General features: G+C 50.8%; 1 protein-coding gene across 3 annotated transcripts in view; it reads right to left on the reverse strand.

The window, feature by feature from the left end:
* The window catches only part of WNT5B (Wnt family member 5B), a 75,145-nt gene that overhangs the window by 33,293 nt on the left and 25,509 nt on the right, over positions 1-16,343 (reverse strand). Inside the window, exon 1 of one of the 3 annotated variants that reach the window (XM_082043070.1) lies at positions 6,296-7,204. The exons of the other annotated variants lie outside the window; for them this stretch is intronic. Coding sequence (XP_081899196.1) covers positions 6,296-7,057 — 762 coding nt within the window. The 5' untranslated portion in view covers positions 7,058-7,204. Of the gene's footprint in view, positions 1-6,295; positions 7,205-16,343 lie in introns of those variants that run through there. 3 annotated transcript variants of the gene reach the window in all.

The following is a 16,343-nucleotide window of genomic DNA, read 5'->3' on the forward strand; positions in this document are numbered from 1 at the left end:
CATAGCATTCAAGTGCAGTTGCTTGGACCACAGTATATTATTTTAGTTCTTCAAGCAATCCTTTCATTTATGCTTGGTTCAATCTGTTACAGCAGCAACCACCACTGGCCAATTTAATGGCAGAACTGGGAATATCATCCAAACCTCCCAACCTTTACATCCTCTGACCATTCCTCCTCATACCAGCACAGTTATATTCTTGTCAGTTATTGACTGACAAGTAAAATAAAAACCTGAAGAAAATACCTAAATCCCAAAGGTTCAAGTTTAAAGCTAGAATCTGCGTGGACACAATGGCTCTGGATTTCACCCTAGCACCTAACCACATATTCACAGTACGCCGTATTTTGAATAAGCCACTCTGATACCAGGAAATACATGGCACAACAGAATTACTTTGTGCAAGCAGAACCACGTAATCCTAAACCACAGACTTGCGGGGCATCGCACCGTATTAGAGGCATGACACCTACAAAGTATAGAAAAAATACAAGTTTTTTATTTTTAAGGAAAGCTTCATAGTGACCTAAGCTTCACGACAAAGCTCTGCATGCTAGAGGATCCCAATGTTACAATTTCCAAATAACTTGCTGTTTAGTTACTTTTCCTTTATAGTCTCTGGTCAAAAAAAGATCATGACCAGCACGAATTCCAAAGGGAATCCATTCACTTAACAGCTCTATCCTGATTTATGCATGTGTGTATGCATGTACATAGATATGTATATATGCTTATGTATCTAAAATATGCACATTACACATCTGTTCCGCCTACACTTAAATGCCTAAGTCTTAACAGAGATCTTTGTCATGTAATTACTGGTTGCATTCACAGAAGGGTTTTAGGGGATCATTTTTGCTTTATACTCAAGGAAGGAAAGTAACCTCTAAAACACTCCAGCGCAGCTTCGCTGACACCTTACGAAGAGCGGAAATGCTCTACAGTATGGGTCAGGAGTCCACTCAGCGTGAAATGCTGATGAGCATCTCCATCACAAGCTGGCACCCTCGTTTTGCTGGGCCATGTCAGAAGATGGTGGCTCAGGAATTAGTGCCAAAGGATGGTTTTGGTCTCATCCATACAGAAAAACCATTCCCCAAATTAACTTTGAAGTTCCACTAAACCAACTTTAAACCCAGTTTAAGACCCTGGGTTGTATCAGGCTTAGTTGATTTTTGTGGACACAACTCAAATCTGATGAAGAAGGTCAGGAAGCCAATTTGTGAAGGTCAACTGTAGTCCCCTGGAGCATGGCTGACATTAGAACTTGAACCAGTCCCAAACCAGCATTAGCTGAACTACTCATTAAAGCCAGTTGCATTTTTCTGGAGCGGAGAAATTTTCCCACTCTAGCTTAGATTGCAGCAAAATGCTTTAAGCTGAAAAGTAATGTGGTGGGCTGGACAAAAGGACTGAAACCCCAACATCAGCCTGTCACAGGAAATCAGCTAGTGGAATCTATCAGGCTGCTACCCAAACGTCAGCAGCCTGCAGCCTCTGCAATAGATGATGGAGGCTAAGGCCATCCATGCCTTTTTTTCAAAGGTGGAAAGGAAAACACCAACGTTTTAAATGAAAGCCTCGATCTCCAGAGCTGTCTGTGTCAACAAGGATCCCACTGGGCGCCTGCCTCCCTCATATCTCTTTCATCATCGCAGCTGTACTGAGTGGGGCACGTGAATCTGAGCTGCCTGTAACACTCTTTCCCTGCAGCCTTAGCTGCTCCCTCGGTTGAAGCTGCCTCTTGTCTCTTGGGCACTGGGGTGTGGGACAGCAAAGCCAGTGGGGCAAAGGGAGAGATTAGCAAGAGAAGGCAAGGAGAACACAGTCCCTCCAGGAGCCAGGTCAGGGAAAGGAGTACAGTTATCTAGGCAAGGCGGGGAAATGCATCACTTCAAGAACTAAGGTTAAGTGGATCAAAAGAGAGAGAAGGGTTAGTGGAACACAGGCTTTATTGTTCAAGTGGTTTTGTATCATTTCTATCCTGCAGTCCCCATGGCCACCGCCCACAGGTAAGAAAAAGCCAAATGTCAAGCAGATTCCTGTGGGTAAATTCACAAGTTTTCCATGCCATGGCTGGAGCCATAAAAATGCAGAAAGCACATGCAGTAGGGTAGCAGAAGGAAAGAAAAGGTAGGGAAGGACTCCGTATTTGTTACTGCTTAAAAGATTCATTTGAGCCAAAAGTTGCCCTGCAAACTGAGAAGCCAAAAAAGAAACCAACTACCAAACCAAAAAAACCCCAAACAAATAGGGACAGACTGATGTGGGAGCTGCAGAAAGACCTGGTAGACATTATGCCCAACAATGCAATAAGAGATACAGGATAGACAATGATGCAGCTTTATCAGCACAAACTACTTCCAATTGCAGAAGCAAGTTAGGCGGATCCTCCTGAACCCCTGCCAAGCAAAACTGTCTGGCCCCTGCTGAACACAGGTGTAAATTGAGGAGAAAAAAAAAAGAACGAAACATTTACCTGGCCAGTGCTTTCAAAAAGATAAAGTGGCTGTTGGGAGCTGCTCTAGGGGCTGGAATGCTGAAGACAGTACCAAGGGGATGGATTAGCCGTCAGAGTGCATATGAGGCAGACGGAGATTTTTAATAAAATGCAGTTTATCAGGCGGTGATTACCGCCTCCTATTTATACCATATGAGATCATGAAAAAAATTGCACATATTTCCTTACTCCTGAAAACGCAAAATCAACTGAACAACCCTGTGATAAACTGGCTCTTTTCATGCACTTTTACTTTGTCTTCCTAAACCTCTATTTCCAAGCATCTGTCATTTAGATAAAGTGAGCAATAAAAAAACTACCAGAAGAATACTTTCTGTGCCCTCCTAAAAAAAAGCCAAAACCAATCCCACAGTATATTAGGAATAAAAGTTCAAATTCCGGGGCTGTTCCATTTAACACATAAATCTTAATTATTCACAAGGAAGCACGGATGCTTGAAGCATATAACATACAAGAAAGGGAACTTCAGGGTCTCCAGAAAACGCATCAACTATTTCTAGCCTTTGCTGGTTACACACAACAGGCATTACAGATACAACATGCTAAGACATAAAGAAAAACGTATTTCAGGTTAAGCTTTTATACCTTAAAGAGCACACCTTTCCCTGATTCCCCTCAAATGTGGTTTGAAAGTAACAGGCTTAGATAGAGGAAATGCCACATTACTTCCACGGTAAGATTCTGCAGTTGAATTCGAGATGATACGGTAAAAGACTTCACTAGAACTCTTTCAGAGTGACTTGTGTAACTTGCTTGTTGCTCTGCCAGTTATGAGTAATGCAACATTCACTAAGATACACCAGCACCACCTTTGTACCACATTTCCTTCACATCTTGCCTGACATCTACTGGACTCGGCCCTCTCGTAGGTGACCCCACTGTCTTCAGCCGAGCAGCCCTCACCGAGGCAGCCCAACGCAGCCCATGAGACACACAGTATCTTTCACCTGCTTCTCGCATCAAGGAAATTATCATTTTTGGTTGCGATGCTCTACAACTGGTCTGAGCACAGCAGGTTTGCAGGACGGCTGCTCAGCAAAATCTATTCCCCCCTATCAATTCCCTATTAACCCCATCGTTAACCACCTACCCCACAGCGCAAAACTAAAAAAAAAGAAAACGCTGCAAAAATAATTTCTAGTGGGTAACACCGCAGTACAGCATCTGTGCGGAGCTGTGGCTCCACAATCATTAAAAACAGGTCTACACATTGCTGGATCACCCAGGAGTACAAACTTGATCGGGATCAGGCCAAGGCACATGATCATGCTTCTGCTGAATGAGCCAGAGTGCACGATACAGAGCCAACGCCAATTTTGCACTGGCCGTGTGCCAGCCGCCGGGGTGCAGACGATACCTGATCTGGCTGGAGTTGTGTACAGCGATACCTGATCCAGCATAAAGTCTGCTAGTAAAAAGTTAACCTGTCAAAAACTTGTCGAACTAACTTGAGCAGGCAGAGTGAATGAATACCAGGTCAGCGCTTCACATCATGTGGCCACCCTGTTTTTGAGCCAAGAATAGGAGTTTCACTAGTAGCAGTAATGGTACTGCTGGATTTTCTGTGCTGCCAAACCACAGCCTAAAATGTTGATAGTGATGCTTATATACACAGGGATCTCATTGCAGGATCAGGACCTCAGAGTCCTTCAACTTGCGTTGCCTCCAACTCAAAGCAAAGAGGAAAGAAAAAAAGAATGAAATCTAAACGTTTAACCTCTCAGTAGTCTGGAATCTGTATGTGAAGATGGAGCCATGGACGTTTCTGTAACAGATAAATCTAGATGATAATCGAAATAGAGCCTATTCCTTCAGCTTAGTGAAAGTCTCTGTACAGCAAACGTCAGAAACCACGATTTTTACTAGTATTTTACTAATCCAAACAGTATTAAAAATGCGCCCTGTCGTGTTGAACAGATGTGAACTTTATTTTTTTTCTTTACAACCCTTTGGCACAGAAGGGCAGCCTTGCTCTTTTGAAACTGTTTTGAAAAGCCTTACCTGATCCCTGGTAGAACTTAACCCATTTTTAACACTGCCACAGTACTGGCCAGTGTTGAAACATGCGCAGTTGCCATTACACAAGGCTACAGACACATAGAAAACAGAGATTTCAAACATTCTTTCAAGAAATTGCTGGAAATCATTGGCAATTGCTCAATTTATGTGAGTACTTCAACTATTTTCAGTTCTAGTTCAAGGAGACCATTAGCTGAAAGCCATTTTCAGGAGTTTTTCCATTTCCCATCATGAAGGTCCTAGAACGGTCCACTGTCTAGCAACCTTGACAGTTACCCAGATCTCTGCGCTACTTACAGCCACACTCCTATTGCTCCTGCAGGGACGCCTGGACAAGGAGTTCCCAAATTTTGGTTCCCAAGGCCATCACGCAGTCTTGAGGCCAAGCCGCAGACCGCAGCAGCCTGCACTCCAACAGGCAGAGGCGAGGCACCAGCCCGCTTTCCCTTGGCCAACCCTTTGCAGCAGCATGAGCCCTTGTCCGTCCTTAATGGGGTCCAGCAGACCGGGGTTCCCCAGGGACGTCAAAGGTTTGCTTCCCAGCCAGCCCAACGCCCGGCCCTGGGCAAACCCCACCACTCAGGTGGGCCTGTGGCAGGCGCCGGGCCCCCACGGATGGGCAGGGAGGCCTGAAGCGACACGGCCGGCTGGACAGCGACGCGGGGGCTGCCATCCCCCCCCGGTTTCAACCCTCCTCACGGGGAGCTCCTCCAGCCCCGCCCAGGAGGGGACAAGTCACCGGGAGTGACGACGCAGCGCCCAGCCGCAACTTCTCCTCGCTGACGGGGCGGGAAGCGGGGCGGCGGCCGCCGGGGGCGCTGGGGGGGGGGCCTCGGGCGCCCCCGGCGGAGCAGCGGCGGGGGCGGAGGCAGCGGGACGCCGCGGCGGCGCGGCAACGGTTAACGGCGGGGCGCAGCGAATGGGCCGCGCTGTTTCCAGGGCGACGGCTCGGAGTGTTCCGGATCGTACCATTGCGCAAGCGGCGCGGGGGGAAGGGAGGAAGGCGGGGGGAACGTGGGCACCGCCTCCTCCTTCCCTGCCTCCCTCCCCCCCCGCTCCGCCTCGCCGCGCCTCCTCCCCCTCGCGCCCGGCCGGAGCGCGGCGCCGGGGCCCAGCAGCGAGCGGCGCGCGGCGGAGCGGAGCAGGCGGCCGGCGGCGGCTGGGCCCGGAGCGGCGGAGTCGGTACCGGCGGCGGGGCGGGCCGGGCCGGCGCGACCCCCTGCCCTCGCTGCCTTCTCGCTGCCGCGGGATGCGGGCGGCCCGGGGCCGCGGGCTGTGAGCGGCGGAAGCGCGGAGACAAAGGGAGGCGGCGGGGCTCGGCAGCCGGCACCAGGGACGGAGCGCGGGGGCCGCCGTCGCCGCCGGGGCGCGCCCGCCCGCCGGGAGGCAGCACGATGCGGCACGGGGCGGCGCGGCCGCAGCAGCGCGGCGGCAGCAGCGGCGCGGCCCGCCCGGCGCGGCGGTAGAGGCGGCGGCGGCCGCAGGGTGCGGGGCCGGGCCGGCGGCCGCGCAGCAGCGTCTCCCGCGGGCCGGGCCGCGCCGCCCGGGCCGGCGATGTGAGGGCGGCGGCGGCGGCGAGGAGAGCGCGGCACGGCACGGCGCGGAGCGGAAGGCGGGCGGGCCCCGAGCGGAAGCGGGCCGGGCCCGGCGGCGAGGAGGAGCGCGGCGCCGGCGGGGGCGGCCGGGCGCGGGCGTGCGATGGAAACGCACATCTCGTGCCTGTTCCCCGAGCTGCTGGCCATGATCTTCGGGTACCTGGAGGTGCGGGACAAGGGCCGGGCGGCGCAGGTGTGCACGGCCTGGCGGGACGCCGCCTACCACCGCTCGGTCTGGCGGGGCGTGGAGGCCAAGCTGCACCTGCGCCGCGCCAACCCCTCGCTCTTCCCCAGCCTGGCGGCGCGGGGCATCCGGCGGGTGCAGATCCTGTCGCTGCGGCGCAGCCTGAGCTACGTGATCCAGGGCATGGCGGACATCGAGAGCCTCAACCTCAGCGGCTGCTACAACCTCACCGACAACGGGCTGGGCCACGCCTTCGTGGCGGAGATCAGCTCCCTGCGCTCGCTCAACCTGAGCCTCTGCAAGCAGATCACGGACAGCAGCCTGGGCCGCATCGCCCAGTACCTCAAGGGCCTGGAGGTGCTCGAGCTGGGGGGCTGCAGCAACATCACCAACACCGGCCTCCTCCTCATCGCCTGGGGCCTGCAGCGGCTCAAGAGCCTCAACCTGCGCTCCTGCCGGCACCTCTCCGACGTGGGCATCGGGCACCTGGCCGGCATGACGCGCAGCGCAGCCGAGGGCTGCCTGGGCCTGGAGCAGCTCACGCTGCAGGACTGCCAGAAGCTCAGCGACCTCTCGCTCAAGCATCTGGCCCGTGGGCTGGGCCGCCTCCGCCAGCTCAACCTCAGCTTTTGTGGGGGCATCTCGGACGCGGGGCTGCTGCACCTGTCGCACATGAGCAGCCTGCGCAGCCTCAACCTGCGTTCCTGCGACAACATCAGCGACACGGGCATCATGCATCTAGCCATGGGCAGCCTGCGGCTGTCTGGCCTCGATGTCTCCTTTTGCGACAAGGTGGGGGACCAGAGCCTAGCCTATATCGCACAGGGCCTGGATGGGCTGCGCTCCCTCTCCCTCTGCTCCTGCCACATTAGCGACGAGGGCATCAACCGCATGGTGCGACAGATGCACGGGCTCCGCACCCTCAACATCGGCCAGTGCGTCCGCATCACTGACAAGGGCCTGGAGCTCATCGCCGAACACCTCAGCCAGCTAACGGGCATCGATCTCTACGGCTGCACCCGCATTACCAAGCGGGGCTTGGAGCGCATCACCCAGCTGCCATGCCTCAAGGTGCTCAACCTGGGACTTTGGGAAATGACTGAGAGCGAGAAGGTCAGGTGAGAGGAGGTGGGTGCCCCAAGACCTCCATCTCCTCTGGAGGGACTCACTGACTGACTGCTGCAATGGAGGAGAGAAAGAGAGAGAGAGAGAGGGGCACGCACAGACCCATGCTACCCACACATCATGGCACTGGAGGGAGGAACACAGAGAAGGAGGGTATATCCTTGACCCTTCTGTGCTGCCTACCTCCCCTTGCTGTGGAGGAGGAGAAGGAAGGGGGGCAGGAGGAGAGAGAATGCACCTATCCTTTTTCCAAGTCATGCCTCCAGTTCCATACTGGGGAGACAGAGCTTCCCCTTCCCCCATAGCATCCTTCTCTGCAGAACAGGTAGAAGCCCACACTTTTATGCACTGGGGCTAGAGACACCCCTCTTTATCCCCACTCCCTGATTCCATCCCCTCATGCACTAAGGATGGATGAAGACAGACCCTTGTTCTGCCATGTATTCAGAATAGATTATTTTTGGTTTATATAAAAGAGTGGGGATGGAGATGGGAACAAAAAGTAACAGCAGAAAAGGCTTCCTAGCCATACTTATGTACCTGGCCATCCAGTCATCCTATGCTGGGCACAGACACAGCTTTTGGTAAAATAACCATTCCACCTCTGCGCTTGCCCCTCCCCTGTCAGCTGGGAATTGTGACAGAAATACTGCTCCCTAGGTACATTGATTTTTTTATTTTATTTTTTTTTTTTTTAAATCTGTTTTCAATCTCCAGTTCCATGTTATTCTCTGTTGTGGGTGGATACAACCTCCCACTATGCCAGTTCTCCACTGCACTGAGAGTAGGGATAGCTACAGCCTCTCCTTTTTTGTCATTACGTTTCCATGTCATCCTGCACTATGGTTAATGGAAAAGCCTGGGCACTCCATTCTTTCTCCCCATCTCTCCATTTCCTCCTTCTCCTGTCTCTGTAGGGACTGGACACAGACCTCAGTGTCTTATGCTTTCCTGTGCACTGGGGGACAGAGAGCTACCAAGACTTGTCCTCCCTTTCGTCATTCTCTTTTTCTCCTCTCCTTCTTGGCAACAGGGATAGACGTATCTAGCTACATATCCATTCCTCTTTGGGTAGGGGGTGAAAGGGTAGAGTGTGTGGCTAGCTCCCCTCTAACCAGGGGAGGAAGAATCTCCAGCTTCATTTCTGCTTCATTTGAGATACTGTGACCTGTTTTTATTTTGAAATGCATAAAAAAAATTACTGCTACAAAAACAGCCTCTTACTCTCCCATCTATCCCTTGCTTATGTCCTGTAACTGATCCCAGTTTTCCTCACTCATTCTCCTCTTCACAGTATTCATTTTCTTACATGGTTTTATTTTTAAAGACATTTGAAGTTGCTGTTCTTGTGGATTTTTAAGTACATTTTTTTTCTGCTGAATATATTCTATATATATAAATATATATATGATGTCTGGCTACCTCGTTTTAATTTGTTACTTTTTTTTTGTTGTTTTTTTTTCCTCCTTAAAAGCCCTGGAATTCTTACAGGAAAGAGATTTTGAGACTGAAACATTTTTGTGCCTAGACTGGAATAATGCCCCTTGGGTTTGTTAGTCTTTTTCTCTCTGCCCCGTCCCATCCCCCCTCTCCCTTTTTTTTTTTTTTAATTTTTGTTTTTTTAAGCTTACCCCATTGTATCCCACCTTCACATTCTGGTTGTGCCTCTCCCTCTTCACTGGGGACCCAAACTGTGCTTCTGCATTTTTATTCTTCTACCATAAATGTGTAACATGAAAACCCACACTGAGGATTGGGCTCCTATTAACAGAAGCATGCAAAATGCAAGTTTGTTGTTTTTTTTGTTTTTTTTTAAATGATAACTATATCTATAAATATATGCAAATGCTTTCCCCTCCCAGATCACCTACAAAAGGTCACTATGTGAGGCTTCCTGTTTGTAGGTGGAGAGGAGCAGAGCTGGCCTGCAGGCCCTGAAGCTGTAATGTGAAGGGGAGGAGACTGAAGTTCATCTGTCTTGTCTCTAATCTGTCAATAAAATGGAGCTGGGTCTTTAGATTTTTTTTTATTATTATTATTTTAAAGAGGAAGAGTAAGTTTTGGGTTTTGTGTTGTTTTTTTTGTGGGGTTTGTTTTTTTTTTTTTTTTTGTTCGTCTGTTCAAAATCTCAAATCCTCCACAGTAACAGGCCAGACCACGGAGTTAACGCAAACCCAGAGACCCCTATGGATTAATTGTACTGTTTGTGAATTTGTATAAAAAAATAACAAAGATCCTCTTAAAACATTTTATATTCTTACAGTAAAAGGTTAAACATATTTATATAATAAAAGAGGAAATATGAAGTATGTTTTTGAAAAAAAAAAAAAAAAGCCGTATCTGTGTTGTCTGTGCTTTTTAAAGACATGTATCTCTCTATTTATCTCTCCGGTGTGTTTGGTAAGTATGCTGTGTGGCAAATGTCAGGAGTTTGGGGGGTTCTTGCCCTTGTTCCAGTGAGTGATGGAGGCGGAGAAGGAAGGAAGAGAGCCTGGTGCCTCCTGTGCAGGATGTTGAGTAACATCATCGTCAAGAGCTTGTAAAGGAAGGGGTTTGGTAGGACCAGTCTGGTCTGCGAGGGTGCCCGCAGCATCCGCGGGGAAAAACCAAGTTCAGCTGCACATCCGTGTGATATGTCAGCTCAATTAGAAGTCGGACAACCCAAAAGTGCTGAAGCTCGCTAGCAAGTGAATCAAGTACACAGCAGTAGAGCAAGACGTTTGGGATTGGGGACTGAAGGGCTGTTTCTTAGTTTTTTAAAGGCCCAGGTAGATGGCAGAGGGTTTTTTTTTGTGATGTACTTAAATTGAGACCCACCCTGGGTGGAAGACCAGTCAAATAAAAGCATTTCCCAGCAGAGACAACCAGCAAAAACTGTGCCCTTGCTGGTGCATGAGGACCTGGGAAATCTGAAATGTCTTGGTTGGTTTCCACTCCCCAGCCTAAGATTAAAGAGGAGGTACAGTGGGAACCTTAAATGAAAAAAAAAAAAAAAAAAAAAGAAAAAAAAGTTTGGCTAATCCAAGACATCCTTTTGTCCTACTACCATAATCTTTCTCCTCAGCGTATGACTTTTAACCTGATGGGGACCCTTTTTAGTCTTCCACGATGTGGGGTTTTTATTGTTGTTGGAGATGGAGCTTAAGCGGTGTTTACAGGGCAGCGACAAAGCCCGTCTCCCCCCAGCCCGGCGGCCGGGCTCGCTCGCCCCGCTGCCCCCTTCCTGCCTCGAAGGAGGGGGAATGCGAAATGGTGGAAGAAGCCGGAGCCATTGTTCAGGAAAGTTAAAAGAGGAGCTGTCCTTGCTTGCTTGCTCAGTCATGCATACTCAATCCGGCCGGGCCCGGGTCCCTATGGAAAGGAGGAGGGCGATTCTTCCCCTCTTTTTAACATTCCTCTCCAGGCCTGGCTGTATTTAAGCTGCTTTCCCTCCGTGCCGAGGAGGAGGGAGGGGGATGGTCTGAAGTTCCTGTATATTTGCATTTTAAGCACTTCCAGCTCTGAGCAGGCCACTTTGTTCCCCCCGCGCTGCCCGGCTCTGGCAGCCCTGGCTGGGGTGCTGCTCCAGGTGGGTCGGCTGTCCTACCAAAGGAGGCTCCCCCCTGCGCCGGGTGCTCAGCCTTGGCCTCGATGGGTGTTTTTGGTTGGGGCTGGACAAGGCATTCTTCTTTGTTGCCAGCTCTAACCACTTCATCCCTTCTATGTCAGTGCTGCATTTCAAAGGGGAAAAATAGTGCCCAACTCTGGCCCTCTTAAAAAGAAACATTATCTCCTCCGCATCCTAAAGGCCTGGACTATCTCAAGGTTTGGACTTCGGGTTGTGTGTTGTTTTTTTCCCCTCTTTCCAAGACTTCCAAGCTTTCTGCTGGGAGTCCGTCACAAAAGCTGCATTGTTCACTTCAGGGAAAGCCACCACAATTGGATCTAATTGAGCCTGACACTATATCCATATTCCCCTACTTGGAGGGAGCTGTGGGGCTTGTCTTTCCTGCATTAAGAAAAAAGTTTGCAGTAACTTCTTGACTGAAAAAGAGGATATATGTATGAACATTTTAAAGAACAGCAATTCCAGATCAGGTTCCCATTACTGCGGAAAATGTTAGTTTTCCTGGGGTAGGCAGCAGCTCCAGCCAGGGATGAGGAATGATACACCTCTTGTAAAGGAGGTTTGTTTCTGCTGGATTTGAGTGAAAAATCGCATCTCATTCAGCCTCATGTTCACATGGATAATAGCGGGGCATCTATGTCTAAATATAGGGTGTTTCAGAAAGATGGACCAAGTTTCAAGGTAGTATATTTCACAATGGCAATACATTACAATTACGCAAAACTTTACAAATGCTTTCCTGTCAAAGGTAAAGGGTTACCCACCCTTTCAAGTGGTAAGAATTTCACTCATGGGTGGTTCATGGATGCAGAGATAGAGTGATTTTTAAATTGGGTCCATCTTTTTGAAATACCGTGTATAAGGTATGTGTTCATAAGTTCTGCAGTCAGAACTAGGACAGGATTTTTTTTTTCCTAAAAAAAATCCCCAAACTTCCTCTCCCCACTTAAGAAAAAAAAAAAAAAGCCAAAAGCATAGCCCACATGGCCTGGCATGCTCTTTAAGGGGAATCCAAGCCAAAGGAAGCTGACAAGCCCAGTGTTTAGACACCCTCACATAATGGAGCAAGTGCTCCTCATGCCTTTCTCTCATGCCCCAGCGTGACAGCACATCCTTGGGCACAGCCGCAGGCCTCCCTGTCCACTGAGGCCAGGGCTGGAGGAACACATGTGTTTACTAGGGAAGAGAAGAGTTTCTTAAAACAAATAATCCATTGCCAGTAACCATACACCAATTACCATATGACTCCTCAGGGTAACAAGGAAACTTAATTCTCACTCTCCAGCCACTCTTGAATTTTTGAACATGACTCAGTTGGCAACTGGGGTAGAAAACCATAAAAAAGCCCCGCTAGTTGGAAGTGAGCTGAGTCTCCCATCTGTGTCAGTGAGCCCACAGTGTCCCAGTGGTGGCTTTGGTGCCAACCTTCGCTGGCGTGCCCAGCAAAAGCATTCCCAGCCCACCCAGCTGAGCCAGTTGGGACAGCAGAGTTCCTCGCCTGTGGCCACAAAAGCTGCGGCACGAAGGATGAGCCAGGGACCTGCTTTATGGACTGGTATCTACAGGGAGCAGAAGTGCCATGCTTGAGAGGTGGTGGCAGAAAGAGGAGCTGAGCCAGAGTGATGCAAAGGCGGGGATGAAGGAACTGGGCAAGAGAGGAGGTGGCTGGGGACTGAGGGGCAGCAGTGGGGGGATGCTGACTCACAAGCTGCAGCAAAGTCCCTTGCGTGTGTGGGGGTCCCTGTTCTGCTGGAGCAGCTGCTCCACTGGCTGGCTCCTCTCCCAGGGAGACGGGATGGAAAAAGCAGCTCCACCTGGGTCCTGCTGCCCTTGGACTAGCACGCAGGAGGTCCATGCATGACAGATTTATACATTTTATACCTTCCCACCCCACGCTGCGGGTTCAGCTGAATCAGTTTGTCATGGTGATTCTGGGCTCCTTTGTTTCCCTGTTAATAAATAATGGGGTCACGGGGCAGCTGTCACGCAAACCGCCTGGGGCCTGTGCTAGGATGAGAGGTGATCTCCCTGCTAGATAGTACAGAGCTTACTACTGAACCTGCTTTTGGCGGTCAGTGAAGAGTTAAAACGAGAGCTGGGTGGCCAGGACACCCAAAGTTTTTGGAACCAAAGCTAGCAGTTAGCACAGGCTGCCATTAACAGCTCAAAGGCAGGTGTCCCTCAGATCTGGCAGCCTCGCAACCTATGTGCGTGGGATGCTTCTAGCAAACTGGACAATTTTTGTTTTTTCTCTCTCCTTCCTCTACCTTAAAATGCACTCTTTCTCCCAGCAGCTCTTTAAAAGTGTCTTCTGCGGAGGAAAAAGATAGTCGATAAACTCAACTGGGTGGTGCAGGCTGGATGTGAAGACCCCTCAGAACATCGGCGAGGCCCCGTGCCAGAGCCGCTGGCTGGGCTGCGTGACGCTCCCCGCCACGGCCAGCCAGCAAGGCTGTCCCGCTCAATTCCCCAGCCCCGAGCTGCACGGAAGAAAGAGCTGGAGAGGGTTCTCTGGGCTCCTGTGCCAGAACTTAAGACTCCAGCCATGTCTGGCAGGGACGGTACTGCTTCTCCCCATTCTTCAATTAAATCTACCAAATGCATTAGCTCAATGGCAGCCCAACTTGAAATATCACCGTGGAGATTTCGAAAGATCCAAATCCCATCTGTCCTTAGGGCAGAAAGATGAACGGAAATGGGATTTTCCTAAAATATTTCCTAAAATCTGGGGCGTGTTTTGGAAAGAGTGTCAAAAGTTTAATACCAGGGCCTGGACACATGCCCTGAGCAAGTATTTCCACATGAGAGGGTTACTGAGACATAAACCAAACTCCTATTCTGCTACAGAAACTAACTCGGATCTAGAAATGGGCAACTCCTCCTCGTTATTTTCCTTCCTTTGAGTCTTGTGCCTCCAGACAGAGCTTAGTGATTTGAAGATGAAGCAACTTCCCCTCCCAGCTTAAAAAAAATAAACTAAAATAGAATAAAAAAAATCCGAGGTTCATCTTCTTTCTCCTTCCCCTGTTTTTCTCCCAAAGTGCCCAAACTTTACAACCTCTGGCAACTTAAGGGACTCAGCAGGTTGGCACAGAAGGCATACAGACAGCACCACACTGCAGCCAGCAGCCTCTTTCCTCGTTTGGCAAACTAAAACGCCAAGCAGCCAGCAATAAAACCCTGCCATTATCTCTGTTTGTGACAGCCACAGTTGCATTCCTGGTGCCCTAACTTCAGCGTGAAGCACGGGCATGCTTCAGCACTATAAACTTCTCCTGCAGTGCATTGGGGAGAAGCCCCGTAAAGCTGCTTGTGCCACAGGCGAGCTGGTTTCCTCTGCTCCTCCAGCCTTGTGGAGCCACCTGGGATGCAACGCCTGCCTCTCCACTCCAGCAAATCTCCAGCCACTTGGCCAAAGCCCCCCTACATACCACCGATCCCTGTGCGGGTTGGCTAGAGGTGATGGGGACAACGAGATCCCTTTGGCCAAACACCCAGTAAAACCAAACGGGGAGAACGCGCTAAGACCAAAAAGCACATGCTGCCTATGGTACCGCACGGGGAGGGGTGTCTGTGTTGGCGTGGGCTCGGTGAAGCATCCTCAACCCCATTCCCTATATGCATCTACATCCCCTATATAAATCCCCATCCCCTATCCGGAGCCGCACAGTCACCGGCAGCCCCAAATTTCTCTCTCCACCTCGCAGCACCTTTCGGGGACCCGTCGGCTCCCCCACCCTCCTGCCGCCGCCGCTCCCGGGCCGGGGCTCCGCTTGCAGGAGCGGCGCCGTTCCACCAGGAGGCAGCATTGCCCGCCGAGTGCCGCCCGCCGGCTACCGGGTCAACCAGCCGCCCCCCTCCCGCCGCTCCCGGGCAGCCGGGGCTCCGCTGGGGCCCGTTCGGGCCCCAGCGGAGCCCCGGCTGCCCGGGAGCGGCGGGAGGGGGGCGGCGAGTTGGCTCATCCCGGCCCGAGGTGTCCCTGCCCCCCATTTAATTAATTACAACTTCACACGTTTTGGTTCGCACGTTAATTAATTTAAAATTAAAGCACACCCCTGCACCCGGTCCAAAGGCTCCTGAGGGTTTTGCACCACGAATCAAACGAAAAAAAAAATGGGAAGAAGCCGTAGCCGGTGTAGCTGGACAACGGCACCTCATCACTGGGTGAGAGCCGGCTGCCTTCAGGAAAACACCTGTCCTAGGCTTAGTAATTCTGCCTTAAGTCTGCATCTCTTGACATCTATAGCTTGGCATTAACAATTTGTTTGGTTTTTTGTTTTGTTTTGTTTTAAGGTGTGCAAGCATGAGAATGGTAGCAGAACAGGACTGAACTTAACGCTTGCAATTTCAGGGGTTTTGGGGTTTTTTTATTATTTATTTTTAATCCACTTCTCACACTGCTTCTACAGATATAGTGACAGTGCCTTTTTCAGGAGCAGCTATACCCTACTAGCATTAATAATTAGCTTCTGCATGGCTCATTACATGCACAGATGGCAGAAAGTAAAGTGTCATCACTAATGGGGAAAGAGAGGTGGAAGCAGCTTGACTAAGGTTACATCCCAAATCTGGGAGCAGCCAAACAGCACCTGGCACCCACCTCTCCTATCTCCAGTCCTGCTGGATTCTGCCACTTGGAGCAGCAAAAACTGGTATGAGTTTTCCAACCTATGGTAGCCCTGGAGAGGGCCGGTCAGGACAGAAGAAGAGTAAGTGAAGAGGACACCTTCCGATTCTTCTCACACCAAGCTCTGCCACTTGGAGCCCCAGAAGCCCTGATGTTTGAGTGTGGGCTGTAGAAGAGCTCCCAGCAGGAAGAACTGCTCCAACAAGCCATCCCTATCTGTTCAGACCCTTCAGCTGCCACAGCTTTTATTTCAAGCCTCACCAGCCAAACGCCAAGCTGACAAAAAGCGCCGCCTTGACAGCCCTGAAGGCCAACGTCCAGTCAAAACAACAGGTATGGCTCGGATTGCAGCTCTCCCAGCTGCTCTATCTACATCTTCACCAGGACTGTCCCTGCAGCGACTCTCGGGACCACCCATGCAGACCAAAGGCAGGGGCAGGACACGGTCCTTAAGGCTGTAAATGCCATCACCCCTCATGGTTTTCTTTCCTGAGAGGCACCTGTCCATTATCAAAAAAACTCACCCAGACCACACCGAAGACCGATCCAGCGGCAGCAACTTTTGACTTCCAGACCTAGACCACACGGCGCGAGGACTCGCGCTTGGGCTACCCGCTCCCCTCCCCTCACCTCCACCGTTTCAGGCACACGGGGGGACATAAGGG

This window comes from Streptopelia decaocto, assembly GCF_964273445.1.
Source record: "Streptopelia decaocto genome assembly, chromosome: 1".
In the NCBI taxonomy this organism is placed as follows: Eukaryota; Metazoa; Chordata; class Aves; order Columbiformes; family Columbidae; genus Streptopelia; species Streptopelia decaocto.